We start from the raw sequence: 16,437 nt of genomic DNA, 5'->3' as shown, positions 1-16,437 counted from the left end.
TATATTTATTAACTTTATTAATATCAAATCGATACCTCTTGTAAATTTGTATAAGAAACCCGAAATCTCAATTTGAGGGGTTGAGGGCACCATTATTGTGATATTAGCACCCCCAACAATGTTTGCGTTCCTAACCTCACCCTGTTTATTAAATAGGTAGTGTACCAGTTATCATATAGTTAAACCATACCATATTATTTAATATATTATACATAAGAGGTAAAGAAAAAACTTGCAAAGAGTGCCTCTTCTTTTATACGTGCAGTGCTAAACTCTTTTCTATGGGCAATCGTCTCTGTGGCCCTTGTAATAATCCCAATACTATTGTTTGTTATTATTAGTCTTATTATTATTGCCATATAGATGTTGTAATACTTTTACTTGTTTGTAGCCACGCGTGTTGGCCAATAGCCCAATCACGCGTTATCGTTATTGACTATTGTTATTATTATTGAGTAGTAGTAGGACTAACCATTGTTTAGTTTAATATAAAAGGGCAATAGTTATTAAGCTAGACACCTCAGTACTTAATTAGTATATTCAGTGATCTAATTGATACTCTGTGTCACTATTATAAGTATTGTCTTGAGTTATTATTGTGTTTAAAAGTGTTAATTAAACATTACTATAAAACTTGTTTATTCTCTGTCTGAATTACCTTTCACATATCTTCTAAGTCTTATAAGTGTGCTGCTTAAATCTCTTGGTGCAGTACACCCTCTCCCTTAAATACGTCACTGTTCCTAAAGATAAATAGCTATTGCCTGTATTATATTATAACAGATAGCGTATTTAAAGAACGCATTTGGAGCAGCATGTTAATTCTGACGTTAAATAAAAATAGTTCAAAGTTGGTCCGTGGCCGAAATCTTCCCTGTCTGGGTCTGCTTATAGGATTTACAAGATAAAGACATGCCAGACGGGTCTCGTTTGTTTCCATCACATTATCTATGGTTCGTAAAATATATCGTGTATAATACAATAATACCTAGATTATTATTAGTATTAAAAATTAATTTATGATAATTCAATAATAATAATTAGAATATTATTATGATAAACGATAAGATTAAATGTTCATTGGAAAATATGGTGCTTAATAAAATTATTACGATAATATTTACTAATAGTCAGTTATTACAGTATTTAATTTTACTAGTTGATACTTGGAAAAATATACATAAGTCATATTATGCTAATGTCAATTTTTTTTTTGGTATAATTATTATTGTTGTAGGAAATAGTATCACGGGTAAAAATGTGTTAATTGTTTCAGTCCTAACTCTTTAGTCAATTGTAATAAATTTACAAATGTAAATATTTCCTCCTGATAGCTTATCAAACATCCAATTTTTCCAAACACCACTTTACCTAAATGACAAATAATTATTAGATATAGTGGAAATTAGTAACATTGGTAGAAAACCCTCTTCTAAAATTGTGATTTTATCAGTTCACTGTGATAAGCGTCGTGTTAAATATTTATTGTTTGACAATACTCATTACTATTTACTCAATACTCACAATAGTCAATTTGTGACGACGGCAAGCAACGTTCTCTACACGTAGCAGTTATTAGCTAATAAAATATTATTATTATACATAATTATAATAACATAACATCATCGCTGTCAATCTTCATTACTCATTTGTAACAACTATACAATTTTATAACGACAAATCATAATACCGTGCACACAATATTACTTTTGTAATAGCAATGCTTGCCGTAACAACAAAACTCTTGACTTCAGTCATTTGTTGTTCTACTGTCATCACACAATTATGACGTGGTTCATGTTTGAAATATTTTTTGCCTGTGAATCTCTGAGTTTCTAACACTGGTATTCGTAGCTTCACCACTAATTTAGAATGCCATCATATCATTATGCTGACTATGAGTATACGCTGTCTATTACAGCAGCGGCATCAACGTATGTTCAATTCTTGTCCGGATTGTAAGTCCAATATATACTGTCGTTGAATTTAATGTTGATTTACAAAACTAAGCATTTGTATATTATGTTTCAGTTTAATTTGTTTGAACTTTATGAAAAAAGGAAAAGTTATCAACGAATCAGTATTCCCTTTCGTGACTGGATTTCTTTCGTAAGACAAGTTAAATTTTGTATACTTCAACTGAATAATGGTTTATTTATTAAGATTGATTAGTAGTTAAAATTAAATAGTTGTTATCATCTAATTTCATTGTAAAAGTTATCATATATAATTTGACTAAAATATATAATAAAACAATAACATAGTTTTTAACACAACATAAATTACTTCTATTATTGAAAACTAATGTATGGTTGTATAAATGTTCAAGTAATCTGCTGAGTAGTTTCTTAAGCTTTAAATAGTGACCTGTGATTAGCCTATTAACATTTTTTTTTAACCAGCCGGTATACTAGTAAAAAAGGATATAAAATAACACTTTAATAGTATAGTTATGCATAGTAGTTATGTTTAACTAGTTAAATATTTTAACGAGGTACTTAAAATTAATTTACATAAAAATAGCCATTACATATTTTGATGCCTAATAAAAAAATTATTTCTTACATATTCAAGTTTTACATCTTTCTTCTTATATTTAAACTGGTTGTTATTTCAATGTTAAAATTTTTGAGGGACCTTGTTTTTTTCGCATAACTGTATATACCTTATGAATTCGTTAAAGCTTTCGTGGATTGAAATTCCATTTTGCTGATTTTCGGATTTACTAATGTGGATATATATAAAATTATTATTATTATTTTTTTAGATGTTCCTTATGGTTGTATTATGGAATATTAAAAACTAATGGAACATTAATTTTTGTTAATACATTTGGCTGTTTATTATTTCTTATGTACACGAGTATATACTTTAAATATTCATCAAAAAAGGTGTGTATATTTCTTATTTATTTTTTAGATTTAAGATTCTTTCAAACTAGCAAGCCAAACTCCAAATTTTAACTTATTGTGTTACAGTCGTTTCCAGATAAGTTAAGAGGTGGAGCGATAACGCGAAAACCAGTGGTTTAATGTTATTTACCAAATAGATTAACAAACTAACAATTTTAAAAAATGATATGTTATTTTTTTACAATCAAATATTCTGCGGTAGATTTTTTTTTGTTGCAAATTTTTTTTACAGATTTCATTAATAAAAAAAAAAAAATAGAAACTGCCGCTGTGCCAATTTATCTGTCAACAATTATATATGTTGTATGCAACGACATACAAGATAAACAACACCAACATACGCTGTGTAAAAATTTTGAGTTTGGTTATCTAGTAAACAAGGTTTTAGCTGTATTATTTGATACTCAAATGGTGCATATTTTGGCAATTTTTTATTGGTGTTAATTAATTTTTTAAAACTTAACTTGCTATCTATAACCTGTTTATGATAGTTATTAAATATAAACTGCATATGTCACACATTGCCATAAACCTATAAGCCTAACTGTTTATTGCATATTTTTTATAGCATTTAAACATTTTCTATGTCAGATTAATAAATTGTTTAACCTTTTTTTTCTTTCATAGAACCATGTGGTAAACTTGATGTTATTGGCTATGATAGTAATTTTATTGGTGTACACAGATGTCCAAACGGAACAGGTAGTTGAAAATGCTATTTATCGTGTTGGATTGGCATCCTGTATTATGACAATGTTATTTTTCGCTGCACCACTGTCAAATTTAGTGAGTTATAATTATTTCTGGCCAACTATTTTTCTGAGAATGAATAACAACTAAAAAACGATTAATAGTTAAATTGTTTCAAATGTATATGGTAATTTTTAGGTACATGTTATTAGAGTACGAAATAGTGAATCTTTGCCTATGCCGTTGATAGTTATGACATTTTTAGTTTCAACACAATGGTTAGTTTATGGAAGAATATTGCGTGACAAGTTTATTATGGTATGTATATAGAGTATGAAATAATATTACCCCAAAATGCCATTAGATAACCTTAAAATAATAAAAAATATGTTTTTGTTATCAGTATCCTAATGCTGTAGGCTGTGCACTTTCAGTTGTACAATTATTACTGCTCATTAAGTATCCAAGAAGACCAACTGATTTAAATTGCAAGTTGATGGATGCTTAAAACGCACATATCATATATATTAACAACAGCTAAAATATATGACAACTGTTGAACTTGTGTACTACACTACTACCTCTACTGTAGCCCACCAATTATATAATATAAGTTAATTTTGTGATATAATCTACTAATAAGAAATAACCAAAATTTGGCTCCTAAAAATTCACAAGATCTACATGAATAATGATCACCTTCCTATTTCAAAGTTGAGAAATGCATATGATTATGTTAATATTACACTAAAAGAAAACCATCACCTATGTAATAAAAAATTATCATATTAATTTTATAAGTGTTATAAACTTAGTAATAAACTATACTTTCTATTGTTAATTGTTACATTAGTTTATGTTTCATAGATCTTAAAAATTATGAAAATATAAATCATTTCAGTATTCTTAAAAATAAAAATTAAAAAAAAAAAGGTATAGTATTAACTATATACTGCTTTTGCTGCTGGTTTGGATCTTAATATTAATGACATAAGTTAAGTTTTAATATGATTTTTAATTAAGCAACCTCTAATATTATTTTAACCAAGTGACTCATTGTGATTGAATTTTCATTTATTTTTCTTAGCACCTTATTTATTGTTATTTTATATATACTGTTGTAGTGGTTACCAAAAATACCAAGTATTTAGTAATACTTTTTGTGGAACACATGATTGACTTTTAATATTTGTTAAGTGATCTATATTGAATCTCTGTGTTGTGAAATAGTTTATTAACTATTATTATTGTATTAAGATATAAATTTAAATTGTTTATTTTTTTGTCCAAATTTCATTTATTATTACTATTGTACCTTGAAAAATATAAATGTGCTGTTATATATATATGATATAATTCATCATTAATAATTTAAAGAAAATCATTATTAATTTCAAGTAATACCTTTGAATTTTTATATAACTTTCCCAGCAACTAACTTAACTTGTGTATGATCTCGATGGTTATAGTTGTTGTCTTTTTAGTTTAGTTTAATTGAAATATGACCTGTTACAAATAAATGTCTCCATGAGTACCTCTTTAATAAAATATAATAAAGTATTTAATTAAATGATTCAATTTTATATTAAATTGTGTTTATTGGAATTGGTAAAATGTGTGAACAGGGAACATAATTTTAACTGGTCTAATTGGAGATGTTTGGAATTTACATCTTCACAATAAATTGTATAGTCTGATAAATTCCAAACTTAAAATGGTGTTTTGTAGTTTGGCACTCGTTGGTTCAAAAATCTGTATGTTTGTTTGTTGAAAAAACTAATTCTTGGATTAAAAAACAACAGCTAAAATAAAGTATTGACTCATTTATAGTAAGCCTTAATATAAAAAATCTATCAAGTTAAATGTCAACCACACAATAAAAATTATAGGCTTGTAATTATTTTTCGTAAAATAAGTGTCTTATGAAATATTTAACAGTCTTATGATGCTGTTATAAATTTATAAAGCAATAACACTTAGCTTATATATGAGCCCTTTTTCATGTTATTTTTCTTGATAAATTTATATATATTAATAATATTATAAAATAGTATATGTATATATAAATATATAGGCTCATATATAAGCTAAGTGTTATTGCTTTATAAATTTATACTTATATATAGCATTACAGTTACTACTGTACAAATACATGCCATTTTGAGTCTTTTTAAATTTTGGCGCCCGTTGCCAACACCTCCTCGCACCCTCTCATAAGTCTGTGTGTTATCTTCATAGTGATTTACGATTGTCACATAAATAATATTACAAAAAACGATAGGTATGTGGTTCACACTCTAATAGGTTTATATGCGACTAATACTTGTAACATTAAAAATTCAAATGGTTTTTAAAAATTAGTTTATCAATTTCCATAAAGCGCCTAGTTAAATTATATTAATCATGGCAAAATGAACAGGTGTGTCTAATGTCGTTGGTAACTTAGGTTATGAATCTTTACAACATGGCCGTCAATGTTCTCCCGTAAGAAAATCACAGCTGCTCGAAAACACCGGAATCAATTTTGAGGTTATCACAATTTGCTCACATACCTGTTATTTTTTATGTCAACATGTTTAGTAAAAGTCTGAAGTTGTACACACGTCACATGGCGTGGTGTGTTTTTGCTTATCGCCGTAGTAGCAACTCTTATTCCAATTTCCATTTTTCAGTTGCCTGCTGCTGCCCTTTTGGCTTTTAGTACTCGAGCTAGCCGTAAATTTGTCGGTTTTTTGTACTTGAGGATTTACGCCACGTTTTCAGCATACAGTTTTAGGTAATACAATTTAACTAAAATGTTTGAATAAATTATATGATAACACAGTTGTGCATAAATTTGCAGCTTTTCTGAAAGAGACATACAAAATGAGTAGATTTTTTGCCACCGGCTCAGATTCCGAGTCTGATAGCTCGTCCGAAGAAGAACAAGTTATACGCCAGCCTACTGCTAACTTCACGGTATGTAAAAATGTTGAACTTATAAATATGTTTTTTTAAGTAAAAGTATAAGTATATGTACTAGCATTGATACCAATAAACAAAATGCCAAACACTTGTTCACTATTCAATTAGTACAACACATAATTAACACGGGCATAAGGAATCCCTTAAAATAAGTTTACATAGTTAAATCCTATTGTAAATGTATAAACATTAAAAAAAAAAATGTTAGGACAGTGACTGTTTGCAGTACAATATCAGGTTAAACTTTTTAATAGATATTAAGAATATGAAAAGTCAATTTTAATCTCATTTTCAGAGAGTTAAAAGGGATTTTTTTGTAGGCATTTTTTCCTTTCTAACAAGTACTGTAATGAGCGCTGGGTATATAAAATCATTATTTAAGCCATTAACGTTTTTTTTCTGTAGTAGTGCACAACTACTAGTGTGTAGCTATCATGTCGCTGATGGCTGATTACCGCATTTTTCCATGACTAGACATTTTGAACTATAGAAGCCTGCTGAATTTTTACTTCAAATTTGTAATTAGCGTACAAAAAAAACACTGATACTGTAAAAAAAAATTGCTTGAAAAGTAAATTTCTTCTGAGGAATCTAATATAACCAATTACTTGTAGCAAAAAACCAATATTTTCTAAAAAAAAAACGGGAGTATAAATCCTTAATTATAAACCATTCTCCTTTTCTTAGAGGTAGGTCATTTGAAACAATTGCACTTTGCCTTTACTTTACAGTTTTTTTGTCATCTTGTTATGTCATTTATACTGATGACAAATCTAAAGTCAGAAATTCGCAGACGCCTCTAGTTCAAAAGCTATAGATATTTGAACTTCGAGAATTATCATTGCGCGAGATGCCCTCTTTACAATCCAGTCTTAGCAAGACGTCAGCGACGTGATAGGAACATGTGTGCGAATATTACAGTATGACTACTATTTTAGTGGACTCCCTACATCTGCAGGCTATGGAAGCTGTTTCGTCCTCAGTTAAGAAAATAGCTTGATCATAACATTTATAGAAGTTTCTCAAAACTGATTATCAATTAGTCAAAATTGTCAGAAAAAGCTGTTCTTTAAAATGGCTATCTTAATTTTTTTTTTTTAATGTATGAAAAATCAACTATTTTAATTAAAATTGTACTATAGTAGATTTAAATTTTATTTATATATATGTAGTTATAATGTGTAAATAATGGTATGTTATTATGTAACTTTTCTTTTTTTTATATGTCTGAACCAACGATTTCTGAAACCACTGAACCAGTTTCTTTGTGTAGCAACTCTATAAATTAGAAATTATACTTAAAAGTTACTTATTAGGTAAAAAATGTAAAAATTTCACCATTTCCCCTTCAAAATTCCTATTTTAAAAATCAATGGATTTTTTTAGAATTTTAAGTTCAGTTTATTTGTTTTATTTTGTTTGGTGGGTCTTTTAAGCCAAATTGCATAGTAGGCATTTCTTATCTAGTCTGATGTGGTTTTACTACATTATTTTATGACAATTTAACTTAATAAATATTATATTTTGTTAAACTGTTTTATTTGTTCATGTAGTTCAGCGATGATGAAGAAGATACCAAACGTATTGTTCGTTCATTGAAAGAAAAACGCTATGAAGATCTAAACATGACTATTAAGCAGATAAGAAACCATAAGAAAATTAAAGATATGAGTAGCTTGCTGACAAGTAAGTTTTAATAAACCATTGTAACTAAAAACATTTTTATTAATATATTATTATTTGCCCTTAAATTTTAAAGGTTTTGAAGATTTAATTCGGGCATATACCAAAGCTTTTAATGCTGTCATATTGAAAGAAGAAAATGGAGTGGCCCCTCGTTTTTTTGTTCGTTGCCTTGTTGAAATGGAAGATTTTATAAATGATGTTTGGGATGATCGCGAAGGACGTAAAAACTTGTCCAAAAATAATTCTAAAAGCTTAGCTTCGTTGAGGCAAAAATTTAGGAAGTATATTAAGGATTTTGAAAGTGAAATAGCCAAATTCCGAGAAAACCCCGATCTTCCTGATCAAGAAGAAGACCCAAAAGAAGATGATGACGCTGATTCTGATGAAAGTGAAAGTGCAGATGAAGCTCCCGCTGATTCTTTTAAAAAAACTGAAGAAAAAATACCTAAAGTATTAATGATGCCATTATCTTTTTATTTTCCACATAATGTTCATATTTTCTTAATTTATTTTAATTATTGTCTTTAGGCTCCCAAAGCAGCTGGTGCTGATTCTGACAGTGATGATTCTTTTGATTGGGGTAGTGATTCTGAAAGTTCTTCTTCGAGTAGTGAAGATGAAGGTCAATATCAAAGTATAAGAGAACGATTTTTAAAAAAGTAAATATTAATTTTTTTATAATAAAGTCTCGTATTTAGTCTTAATTATTTTTCATTTTATTTAGATCAACTGATAAAGATGATGATGAAAAGAAAGATAAGAAAGAAAGAAAAGAAAGGAAAGAAAAACCAAAGAAACAAAAACGAGAAGATGATGATGAAAGTGATAGTGAATGGCAAAAAGTCCGAAGAGGAGTAGCTATTCCTTCGGTAAATTAACAAAATGATACTCTGGTTAACTATTGTTCATACTTTACTAAAAGTTACTGTACTGAAATTAAAGTATACATTTTCATTGTTAATAGGAAAAGCCAAAAATGTTTGCTAAAGATGCAGAAATCACTCATGAAGCTGTTTTGCGTAAATTATCTGAAGTAGTTGCAGCAAGAGGAAAAAAACGTACTGACCGAAGAGAACAAATTGAATTACTTCATGAACTGCTGTTAATATCAGAGGCTCATAATTTGGGATTGGGATTAAGGATTAAAATTAAAATGTCAATAATTTCTTCAATTTTTGACTACAACCCCAAAGTCTCTGATGCAATGAAACCTGAAATTTGGAACAAGTATGCTGACAACTTATAGCTTTGTTTTTCATTTATATTAAAAAAAAAAACTATTATAAATGATCAAATCTTCTATTCAAAAATCACAAGTTTATCACCAGTTTAGCTTATCAATTAAGTATAGTTCAACGAACCTTAAAATATAGATTTAACTATAGTTAAATGTTAAGCCAAACTGGTCAGAACAATCTATAATCTCAAATAATCTATCTTAAAGTAATAAAATTAATAATAATTTAATTTAAACTGTACTTAAAATTATATTAATAACAGCATATAGTTACTAATAAAATTTATCTAGGTTATTGGATTGTATAATTGAGCTTATGGACATAATTCTTCCTGCTAAAGAAACAATATTTATTGGCGAATCAATTGCTGAAGATGCAGAAATTTTAGATAAACCTACTTTCCAAATTCGTGGTTGTGTTCTTACAATTGTTGAAAGATTAGACGAAGAGTTTACTAAACTTCTAAAAGAATGTGATCCTCATAGCAATGATTATGTACAGAGGTTAGTGATTATATTTGTAAATAAATTATTATAGAATTTGGTCAGTCTATTTATTATACCTAAACAATATGTTTGTATAATATATTTTTGTTACAATATTTAGACTTAAGGATGAAAAGCGTGTGTGTGATATCATTGATAAAGTCCAGTTGTTTTTGGAACATCAAAATATTGAGTCAGATATCTGCCGTATATATATGCGAAAAATTGATCATGTCTACTACAAATTTGACCCCTTGGTTTTGAAACAGAAAAAGGTATATTTAAAATTTTTAAAAAATATTATTTATTAGAAGAAATAAAAATGGTAATGTTTATTTTTTTTTTATAGGGAGAAATTTTACCATCTCTAAAAACTAATGTTCAAGTTATGGAAAATTTATGCAAGTACATATATGATAAGGATGGGACTGATCGTTTGAGAACTAGAGCGATCTTATGTCATGTATACCATCATGCTCTTCATGACAATTGGTTCCAAGCTAGAGATTTGGTACTTATGTCTCATTTGCAAGAAACAATACAGCATTCTGATCCTGCTACTCAGGTAAATATTTTCAAAATAATAGTTTAGCTCTGGAATAATTCAGTTTAAATTATTTTGAATAATGAAATTTATGTTTTTATTCAAGATTCTTTACAATCGTACAATGGCTCATATTGGGTTGTGTGCGTTCCGTCAAGGTAACATAAAAGATGCACATAATTGTTTGGTCGATTTAATGACCACTGGTAAAGTCAAAGAATTATTAGCTCAAGGACTACTACCCCAAGTAAAGATCATTTACTATGAATATAACTCAGATTAACTCTATTTAAATACTTTACTGTGAAGCTATTATTTTATATATGTTATTTTCAGAGACAACATGAACGTAGTAAAGAACAAGAAAAAGTTGAGAAACAAAGGCAAATGCCGTTCCACATGCACATCAATTTAGAACTATTGGAGTGCGTTTACCTGGTGTCAGCTATGCTTATTGAAATTCCATATATGGCCGGTAATTATAGTTTAATACATGTTATTAGCTATCTGGTTTAAATGTAATTCAAAAATCTCCATTTTTAGCACATGAGTTTGATGCAAGAAGACGTATGATATCTAAAACATTCTATCAACAACTCCGATCGAGTGAAAGGCAATCATTAGTGGGTCCTCCGGAGTCGATGCGAGAACATGTAGTTGCCGCAAGTAAAGCAATGAGAAATGGAAATTGGTCGGCCTCTCGCAATTTTATTATTAATGAAAAAATGAATGCTAAAGTAGGTTTTTATAAACCATAAAACAATAAACATTTACAGTCGTTACCAGATAATTTGGCACAGTGGTGACGCGAAAATGCGAATCCAGGGGTTCTCTGAGGGTTGTTTTTTTTTAATATCTTTTATGCCTTGACGAAGCATAATTGATAGTTTATTTTTATACATTTTAAAATAATAGTAATAACAAAAAGAACAACCATAATAATAAAGAACCTTCGCGCCAAACCATGCGCATCTTAGCCTTAATGGATGGTCGAGCAAAAATACTAGTTTGGCCGCCACTGTGCCAACTTAATTGGCAACAACTGTAAAAGGATTTAATTATCAATACATTTTCAGGTTTGGGAGTTGTTTTATGAAAGTGATAGAGTCAGAGATATGTTGGAACGATTAATTAAAGAGGAATCTTTACGCACATACTTGTTTACTTATTCACACGTCTATAATTCAATTTCAATGAAAACTTTATCCGAGATGTTCGAACTTCCAAGAACTTCAACTCACTCAATTATTTCGAAAATGATTATCAATGAAGAATTAATGGCGTCTCTTGATGATCCTACCCAGACTGTAGTTATGCATCGTAGTGAACCAAGCCGGTTGCAATCACTTGCTCTTCAATTGGCCGACAAAGTCAATAATTTTGTAGATTCTAATGAAAGAATCTTCGAAATGAAGCAAGGTAACTGATATGAAAAAAAGTTATCATTTAAGATTATAAATGCTTATCATCATTATTATTTTGTGCATAGGTAACTTCTTCCCAAGAGGTGGTAACCAAAACCAGGGACAATACAGGCAGAACTATAATCGCCAAGGAGGACAAGATTGGAACAGACAGAGAAGAGATAACCATAACCATAATCATAATCGAGGAACATATAACAATAATTAATAATTTAATATTTGATACAATATTTGTCTGTCATTTAATAAAAACTTAAATAGTTCAATCTCATTACATTTTTGTCTATTCTTTATAAATCAAATTAAAAAAAAAAAACTAGAACTGTTGAAATAATACCCAGAACGGTCAGTGATGAGTTCTTGTAAGGGTATTTATTGCGTCTGAACTAAAAGATATAAAACCATTTCCATAAAGACCTTTGGATGTTACCAACATTATCTTGAATCACCTTGACAAGATTTTATTGGGTTTGTTGTTTAAATCCTTGTCGTTCAATCTTAATAAAAATTATATGCAAACAATATTTCCATCTCCCGTTTATGTATTTGTAATGGACCCATTTTTGAAGGCCTAAAGCTACATTCATGAGATCATATGAGTAAAACTAACACAGCAGGTTGTTTGAAAAACTATTTTAAGCATTTAAACTTTTAAATAACCATAAAAGCCTACATTTTTTTAAATATTAATGGGGGTTTTAAATGGTTTTCTTATTTTAATGTGTTCAAAGAATTTATAAATGCAATTTGACACATACATATATTTGATACATGCAGTTTATAAGCTCAATATGCAAAAATATTTAATACTATATTTAATCAAACATTTTAGTTTAATATAACGAGTATTACAAAAAATGTAAAACTATAATAGCAAGGCTATGTACAGTGCTATTACAGATACTAACAATATTTTGGGTGAACTAAGTTAAAAATAAAAAATGTGAAATGTACATCAATCAGCATTATTAAAATATATGTATAGAAAAAAAGTTATGATATAAATCATATTATGATTAGACTGTGAATGTATATCTAATAAAAAAACATTAATATTTTCATTATTTATTTTTTTAACTGTTAATAAATACATTTTTTTTTTGTCGTAAACTTTATAAGTTATAACCAATAATTAAATTACATAAGTTAAGATTTTAGAAGTCTTCATTTGTAATACCAGTTGTTGTCATATTAGAATTATCTGGAATCGCAACCGATGCTTTTTGATAATCGCCAACCCTTTTTTCAAAGAAATTGGTTTTTCCTTGTTGAGATATTAAATCCATAAATGGGAACGGGTTTGACGACTTGAAGATCTACACAATAATGAATATGTGTAAGTTAAAAATACATATTGCAAGAGTATAAAATCTATTTGATTACCTTAGGACATCCCAATTCGGCCAATAACCTATCAGCGACAAATTCAATATACGCTGCCATTTTTTCACAATTCATTCCGACCATTTTAACTGGTAATGCACTTGTCAAAAAATCTTGTTCAATAGTTACGGCTTCTTTCATGATATGGATAATAACATCTTGAGGCGGTTTCTGTACCAAATGTTTAAATAACAGACACGCAAAATCTGTATGTAAGCCCTAAGACAATATCACCCATATCAATTACAATATTTAAATTTAATGTATGTATTAATAGATCAATACAAAAAATTGTGTGGAGTGGGATAAGGTTAAAATCAAAATTAGGTTACACAATTATTTATATGTATGTTGATATTATAATCATATGTTAGGGAATCAAGAATAGTAGTTGTTTAATGAAGTTATATTGTATAAAACTCATTAGTATTAAGTATTATATAACATTATTTACTTCATCTCTAGAGATTAATTCATTGCTAAATGTTAAACCAGGCATTAATCCTCTTTTTTTTAGCCAGAAAATAGCCGCAAAACTTCCAGAAAAAAATATTCCTTCTACAGCTGCAAATGCAACTAGTCGCTCTCCGAATGTTGCTTGTTTGTCACATATCCACTTAAGAGCCCAGTCTGCTTTCTTCTTTACACATGGCATAGTTTCAATAGCATTAAACAAAAAGTCTCTGAACATAACATAATTAAAAATAAAAAATAGTTTATTCACAAAATTGTATATATAATTATGTATATATTACTTTTCTTTTGGGTCTTTAATATAGGTATCAATTAAAAGACTATACATTTCTGAATGAATATTCTCCATCATTATTTGGAATCCATAAAAGCATCGAGCTTCAGTCACTTGAACTTCTTGAGAGAATCGTTCAACAAGATTTTCATTCACGATACCATCAGAAGCAGCAAAAAATGCAAGCACATGAGAAATAAAATGACGTTCTTCATCGGTTAACATTACCCAGTCATCAAGGTCCTAAATCACAAAATTATTATCACTAAAATAATTTTAAGAATCTAGAAATAATTATTTTACATATTTCAAATTGACTTCTTCAACATTCCAAAAAGAAGCTTCTTGTTTTTTGTACATGGCCCAAATGTCATCATATATAATAGGAAATATAACAAATCGTCTTGGATTTTCTTTTAATAAAGGTTCAATTGTAATACCACATTTTGTTCTGTACTTTGCCAATGATTCCGAAAAATCTGAAATAGTCTACTCGAAAAACCGTATTCATATAGTATTGTACTAGGACAGCAATAATTATGTCATGCATACACTACCTGTCCATTTTCTTGTGATTTTAATGCAGACAATATGTTTCTAGGTACTTCGCTCAACACTTGAGTAGACGGTTTAATAATTTTATTTTTAAGTAAATCGTGCTGCAACAGACAAGAAGCAACCAGGATTAATTCTTGTAACTATTTTTTAAATTTATTAAATAGAGTATAGACAATTAAATAACCTTATTTACCTGTTTGATATCATTGGCGTTTTCCTTGTTGACAACAGAGTTCATTATGTTTACTAAGGCGCGAGAAAACCCCTTTGAAATGTACTTCGTTTATAAGTAGGTATTGGAAACCGAGCAAATAAAGTGTAAGTCGTAAGAGGAAGCACAACCAACGTATGACTATTAAGACAATCAGAACGGTCCGAGTTTAATATTATTTTTATTTCTTTGTGTATTGTCTATACTAGACTAATAATTTCGAATTGCGGCTGACGAGGACGTTCATACTATATCTGTCTATATTGTCTAGAGGAAATCAACAAGACAGGACACTGGACAAGTTATAGTTATTACTATAACAAGAGAAAAAAGTGTTTGCATTATGTTCTTGAAATTATAATAATGCCATCCGCATTCCGCCTGTACAATACAAATTGGTGTTTAAGTAGGGTTTGCCGCCAAATTAAAGGACAACGTCATGTCACAATACGACGTGGTCGGTGCGATAAAAAAATCTAATCTCTATAATTTATTAACAAATGGATCGATCGCCTACATAAAATGAATGCCTTCGAAACTATCATACTATTCAATCATAAAACTTCTTTATAATTAATTATGCTTCTGGATCACCACTAGGCTCGATAATATAATGGACCACGCAAGGTGGATTTATAAATCCACCTTGGGACCGCGCATATCGCCGTTAATGATAGACCCATTAACTTGGTTAATATTGAATAGGTCTATGCCGCCGACATACAATGTATAACCACAGATAAGATAAGATATTCGATACATCTAATCTGCGGCATAAGTGAAAAACTATGAAATTGTACATTATAATAATATATGATATAAGAGAGAAACTAACAGAAAATATATAAACCGGATAGGATAGAAACCGATCTAGTTTGGGGACTTTGGGTAAAATTATTAGATTGGAACACATGTCCAACTTTGTACGTGATGTGTCTCTGTATCTGGGTAACTCAATTTGGTTTCAATGCTCGATCCATTTAATAAAATGTTCATGAGACCACCGTTCACAATGCAATCATTGAATGCATTTTTTTCATTAGTTTTATTTGTACAAATTTATTCAAAAATGTATTTTTTGTTGATTATAATAATTAATAGCAAACAGTTTTATTTCATTGGTAATTAAATTCTTGGTTTTGATTGCATTATGACTTTTGTATTTAAAAAAAAAAGTTGCTAATAAAGCTACAAATCTATAGTATAATTTTAATACTAAAACAGAAAGATATCTTAACCCATTTCCGGCCAAGGGTTCTAAAAAAGTGAAATTTGTCAATTTTTTCACGAAAACTCTTACATTACATTTTTATGGTACGCATCCGCACCATTGGTCAGAAATGGGTTAAATATGTGTAAGATTTATAATTATTTATAACAGTTGTATAAAATATAATCTCATACCAAAAAACCGATAGCTAGAAAACCGAAACCGGTTTTAGTGCAAGACGGGTGGTCGTGCCGGTCGGCGGTGTCTAAACACACGGGATCGGGGATAGCAGAAAATATTTGTTAAAATATATTAATATTATTTAATTAATTGTGTGATGAACCCGTTTCATTTTATCTGTAGATACTAGTATACAATATTACA

The 16,437-nt window shown here is 28.9% G+C and overlaps 3 protein-coding genes across 5 annotated transcripts; 2 read left to right on the top strand and 1 right to left on the bottom strand.

The window, feature by feature from the left end:
- The first annotated feature begins 1,432 nt into the window (after positions 1–1,432).
- On the top strand, positions 1,433–5,132 carry LOC126836602 (sugar transporter SWEET1-like). Its single transcript, XM_050570159.1, has 6 exons — positions 1,433–1,958; positions 2,032–2,109; positions 2,768–2,891; positions 3,540–3,698; positions 3,801–3,920; positions 4,006–5,132. The coding sequence occupies exons 1-6, from the start codon at positions 1,873–1,875 to the stop codon at positions 4,108–4,110; spliced, it is 672 nt and encodes a 223-aa protein (XP_050426116.1). The 5' UTR covers positions 1,433–1,872; the 3' UTR covers positions 4,111–5,132.
- Positions 5,133–6,197: 1,065 nt separating this feature from the next.
- LOC126837154 (eukaryotic translation initiation factor 3 subunit C-like) lies at positions 6,198–12,217 on the top strand. Its single transcript, XM_050570984.1, has 15 exons — positions 6,198–6,378; positions 6,445–6,560; positions 8,120–8,252; positions 8,326–8,702; positions 8,781–8,911; positions 8,977–9,121; positions 9,217–9,479; positions 9,781–9,993; positions 10,097–10,250; positions 10,325–10,540; positions 10,626–10,766; positions 10,856–10,994; positions 11,063–11,256; positions 11,596–11,938; positions 12,009–12,217. The coding sequence occupies exons 2-15, from the start codon at positions 6,468–6,470 to the stop codon at positions 12,149–12,151; spliced, it is 2,685 nt and encodes an 894-aa protein (XP_050426941.1). The 5' UTR covers positions 6,198–6,378; positions 6,445–6,467; the 3' UTR covers positions 12,152–12,217.
- A 624-nt stretch (positions 12,218–12,841) lies between these two features.
- On the bottom strand, positions 12,842–16,417 carry LOC126837155 (ribonucleoside-diphosphate reductase subunit M2 B-like). 3 transcript variants are annotated; one of them, XM_050570986.1, is made up of 8 exons: positions 16,248–16,417; positions 14,826–15,224; positions 14,632–14,733; positions 14,378–14,563; positions 14,082–14,317; positions 13,781–14,009; positions 13,327–13,545; positions 12,842–13,259 (listed from the first exon to the last, which is right to left on the bottom strand). In XM_050570986.1, the coding sequence occupies exons 2-8, from the start codon at positions 14,868–14,870 to the stop codon at positions 13,098–13,100; spliced, it is 1,179 nt and encodes a 392-aa protein (XP_050426943.1). In that variant the 5' UTR covers positions 14,871–15,224; positions 16,248–16,417; the 3' UTR covers positions 12,842–13,097. The 3 variants fall into 3 exon arrangements, with proteins under 3 accessions (XP_050426943.1, XP_050426944.1, XP_050426942.1); XM_050570987.1 differs by having other exon boundaries at positions 14,826–15,157; XM_050570985.1 differs by having other exon boundaries at positions 14,826–14,984.
- Positions 16,418–16,437: the final 20 nt, after the last annotated feature.

The sequence above is a fragment of the Adelges cooleyi genome, unplaced genomic scaffold (genome assembly GCF_023614345.1).
Source record: "Adelges cooleyi isolate 19-005CV unplaced genomic scaffold, UGA_ACOO_1.1 ACOO_flye_CR_arks_rails_tigmint_CR_PRNA_247, whole genome shotgun sequence".
Classification (NCBI taxonomy): domain Eukaryota; kingdom Metazoa; phylum Arthropoda; class Insecta; order Hemiptera; family Adelgidae; genus Adelges; species Adelges cooleyi.
Note: the sequence above shows the minus strand (reverse complement) of the source record. Positions and strands in the feature narration are given on the sequence as shown.

Excerpts from the sequence above, each read along its gene's own strand:
- LOC126837154 (XM_050570984.1), top strand. The coding sequence starts at position 6,468 with ATGAGTAGATTTTTTGCCACCGGCTCAGATTCCGAGTCTGATAGCTCG. Across the intron at positions 9,480-9,780 it reads AAACCTGAAATTTGGAACAA|GTTATTGGATTGTATAATTG; the intron begins GTATGCTGACAA and ends AAATTTATCTAG. Across the intron at positions 10,767-10,855 it reads CTCAAGGACTACTACCCCAA|AGACAACATGAACGTAGTAA; the intron begins GTAAAGATCATT and ends TGTTATTTTCAG.
- LOC126836602 (XM_050570159.1), top strand. The coding sequence starts at position 1,873 with ATGCCATCATATCATTATGCTGACTATGAGTATACGCTGTCTATTACA. Across the intron at positions 1,959-2,031 it reads GTTCAATTCTTGTCCGGATT|TTTAATTTGTTTGAACTTTA; the intron begins GTAAGTCCAATA and ends ATTATGTTTCAG. Across the intron at positions 3,699-3,800 it reads CTGCACCACTGTCAAATTTA|GTACATGTTATTAGAGTACG; the intron begins GTGAGTTATAAT and ends GGTAATTTTTAG.
- LOC126837155 (XM_050570986.1), bottom strand. The coding sequence starts at position 14,870 with ATGAACTCTGTTGTCAACAAGGAAAACGCCAATGATATCAAACAG. Across the intron at positions 13,546-13,780 it reads AATTAATCTCTAGAGATGAA|GGCTTACATACAGATTTTGC; the intron begins GTAAATAATGTT and ends ATATTGTCTTAG. Across the intron at positions 13,260-13,326 it reads CCGAATTGGGATGTCCTAAG|ATCTTCAAGTCGTCAAACCC; the intron begins GTAATCAAATAG and ends ATTATTGTGTAG.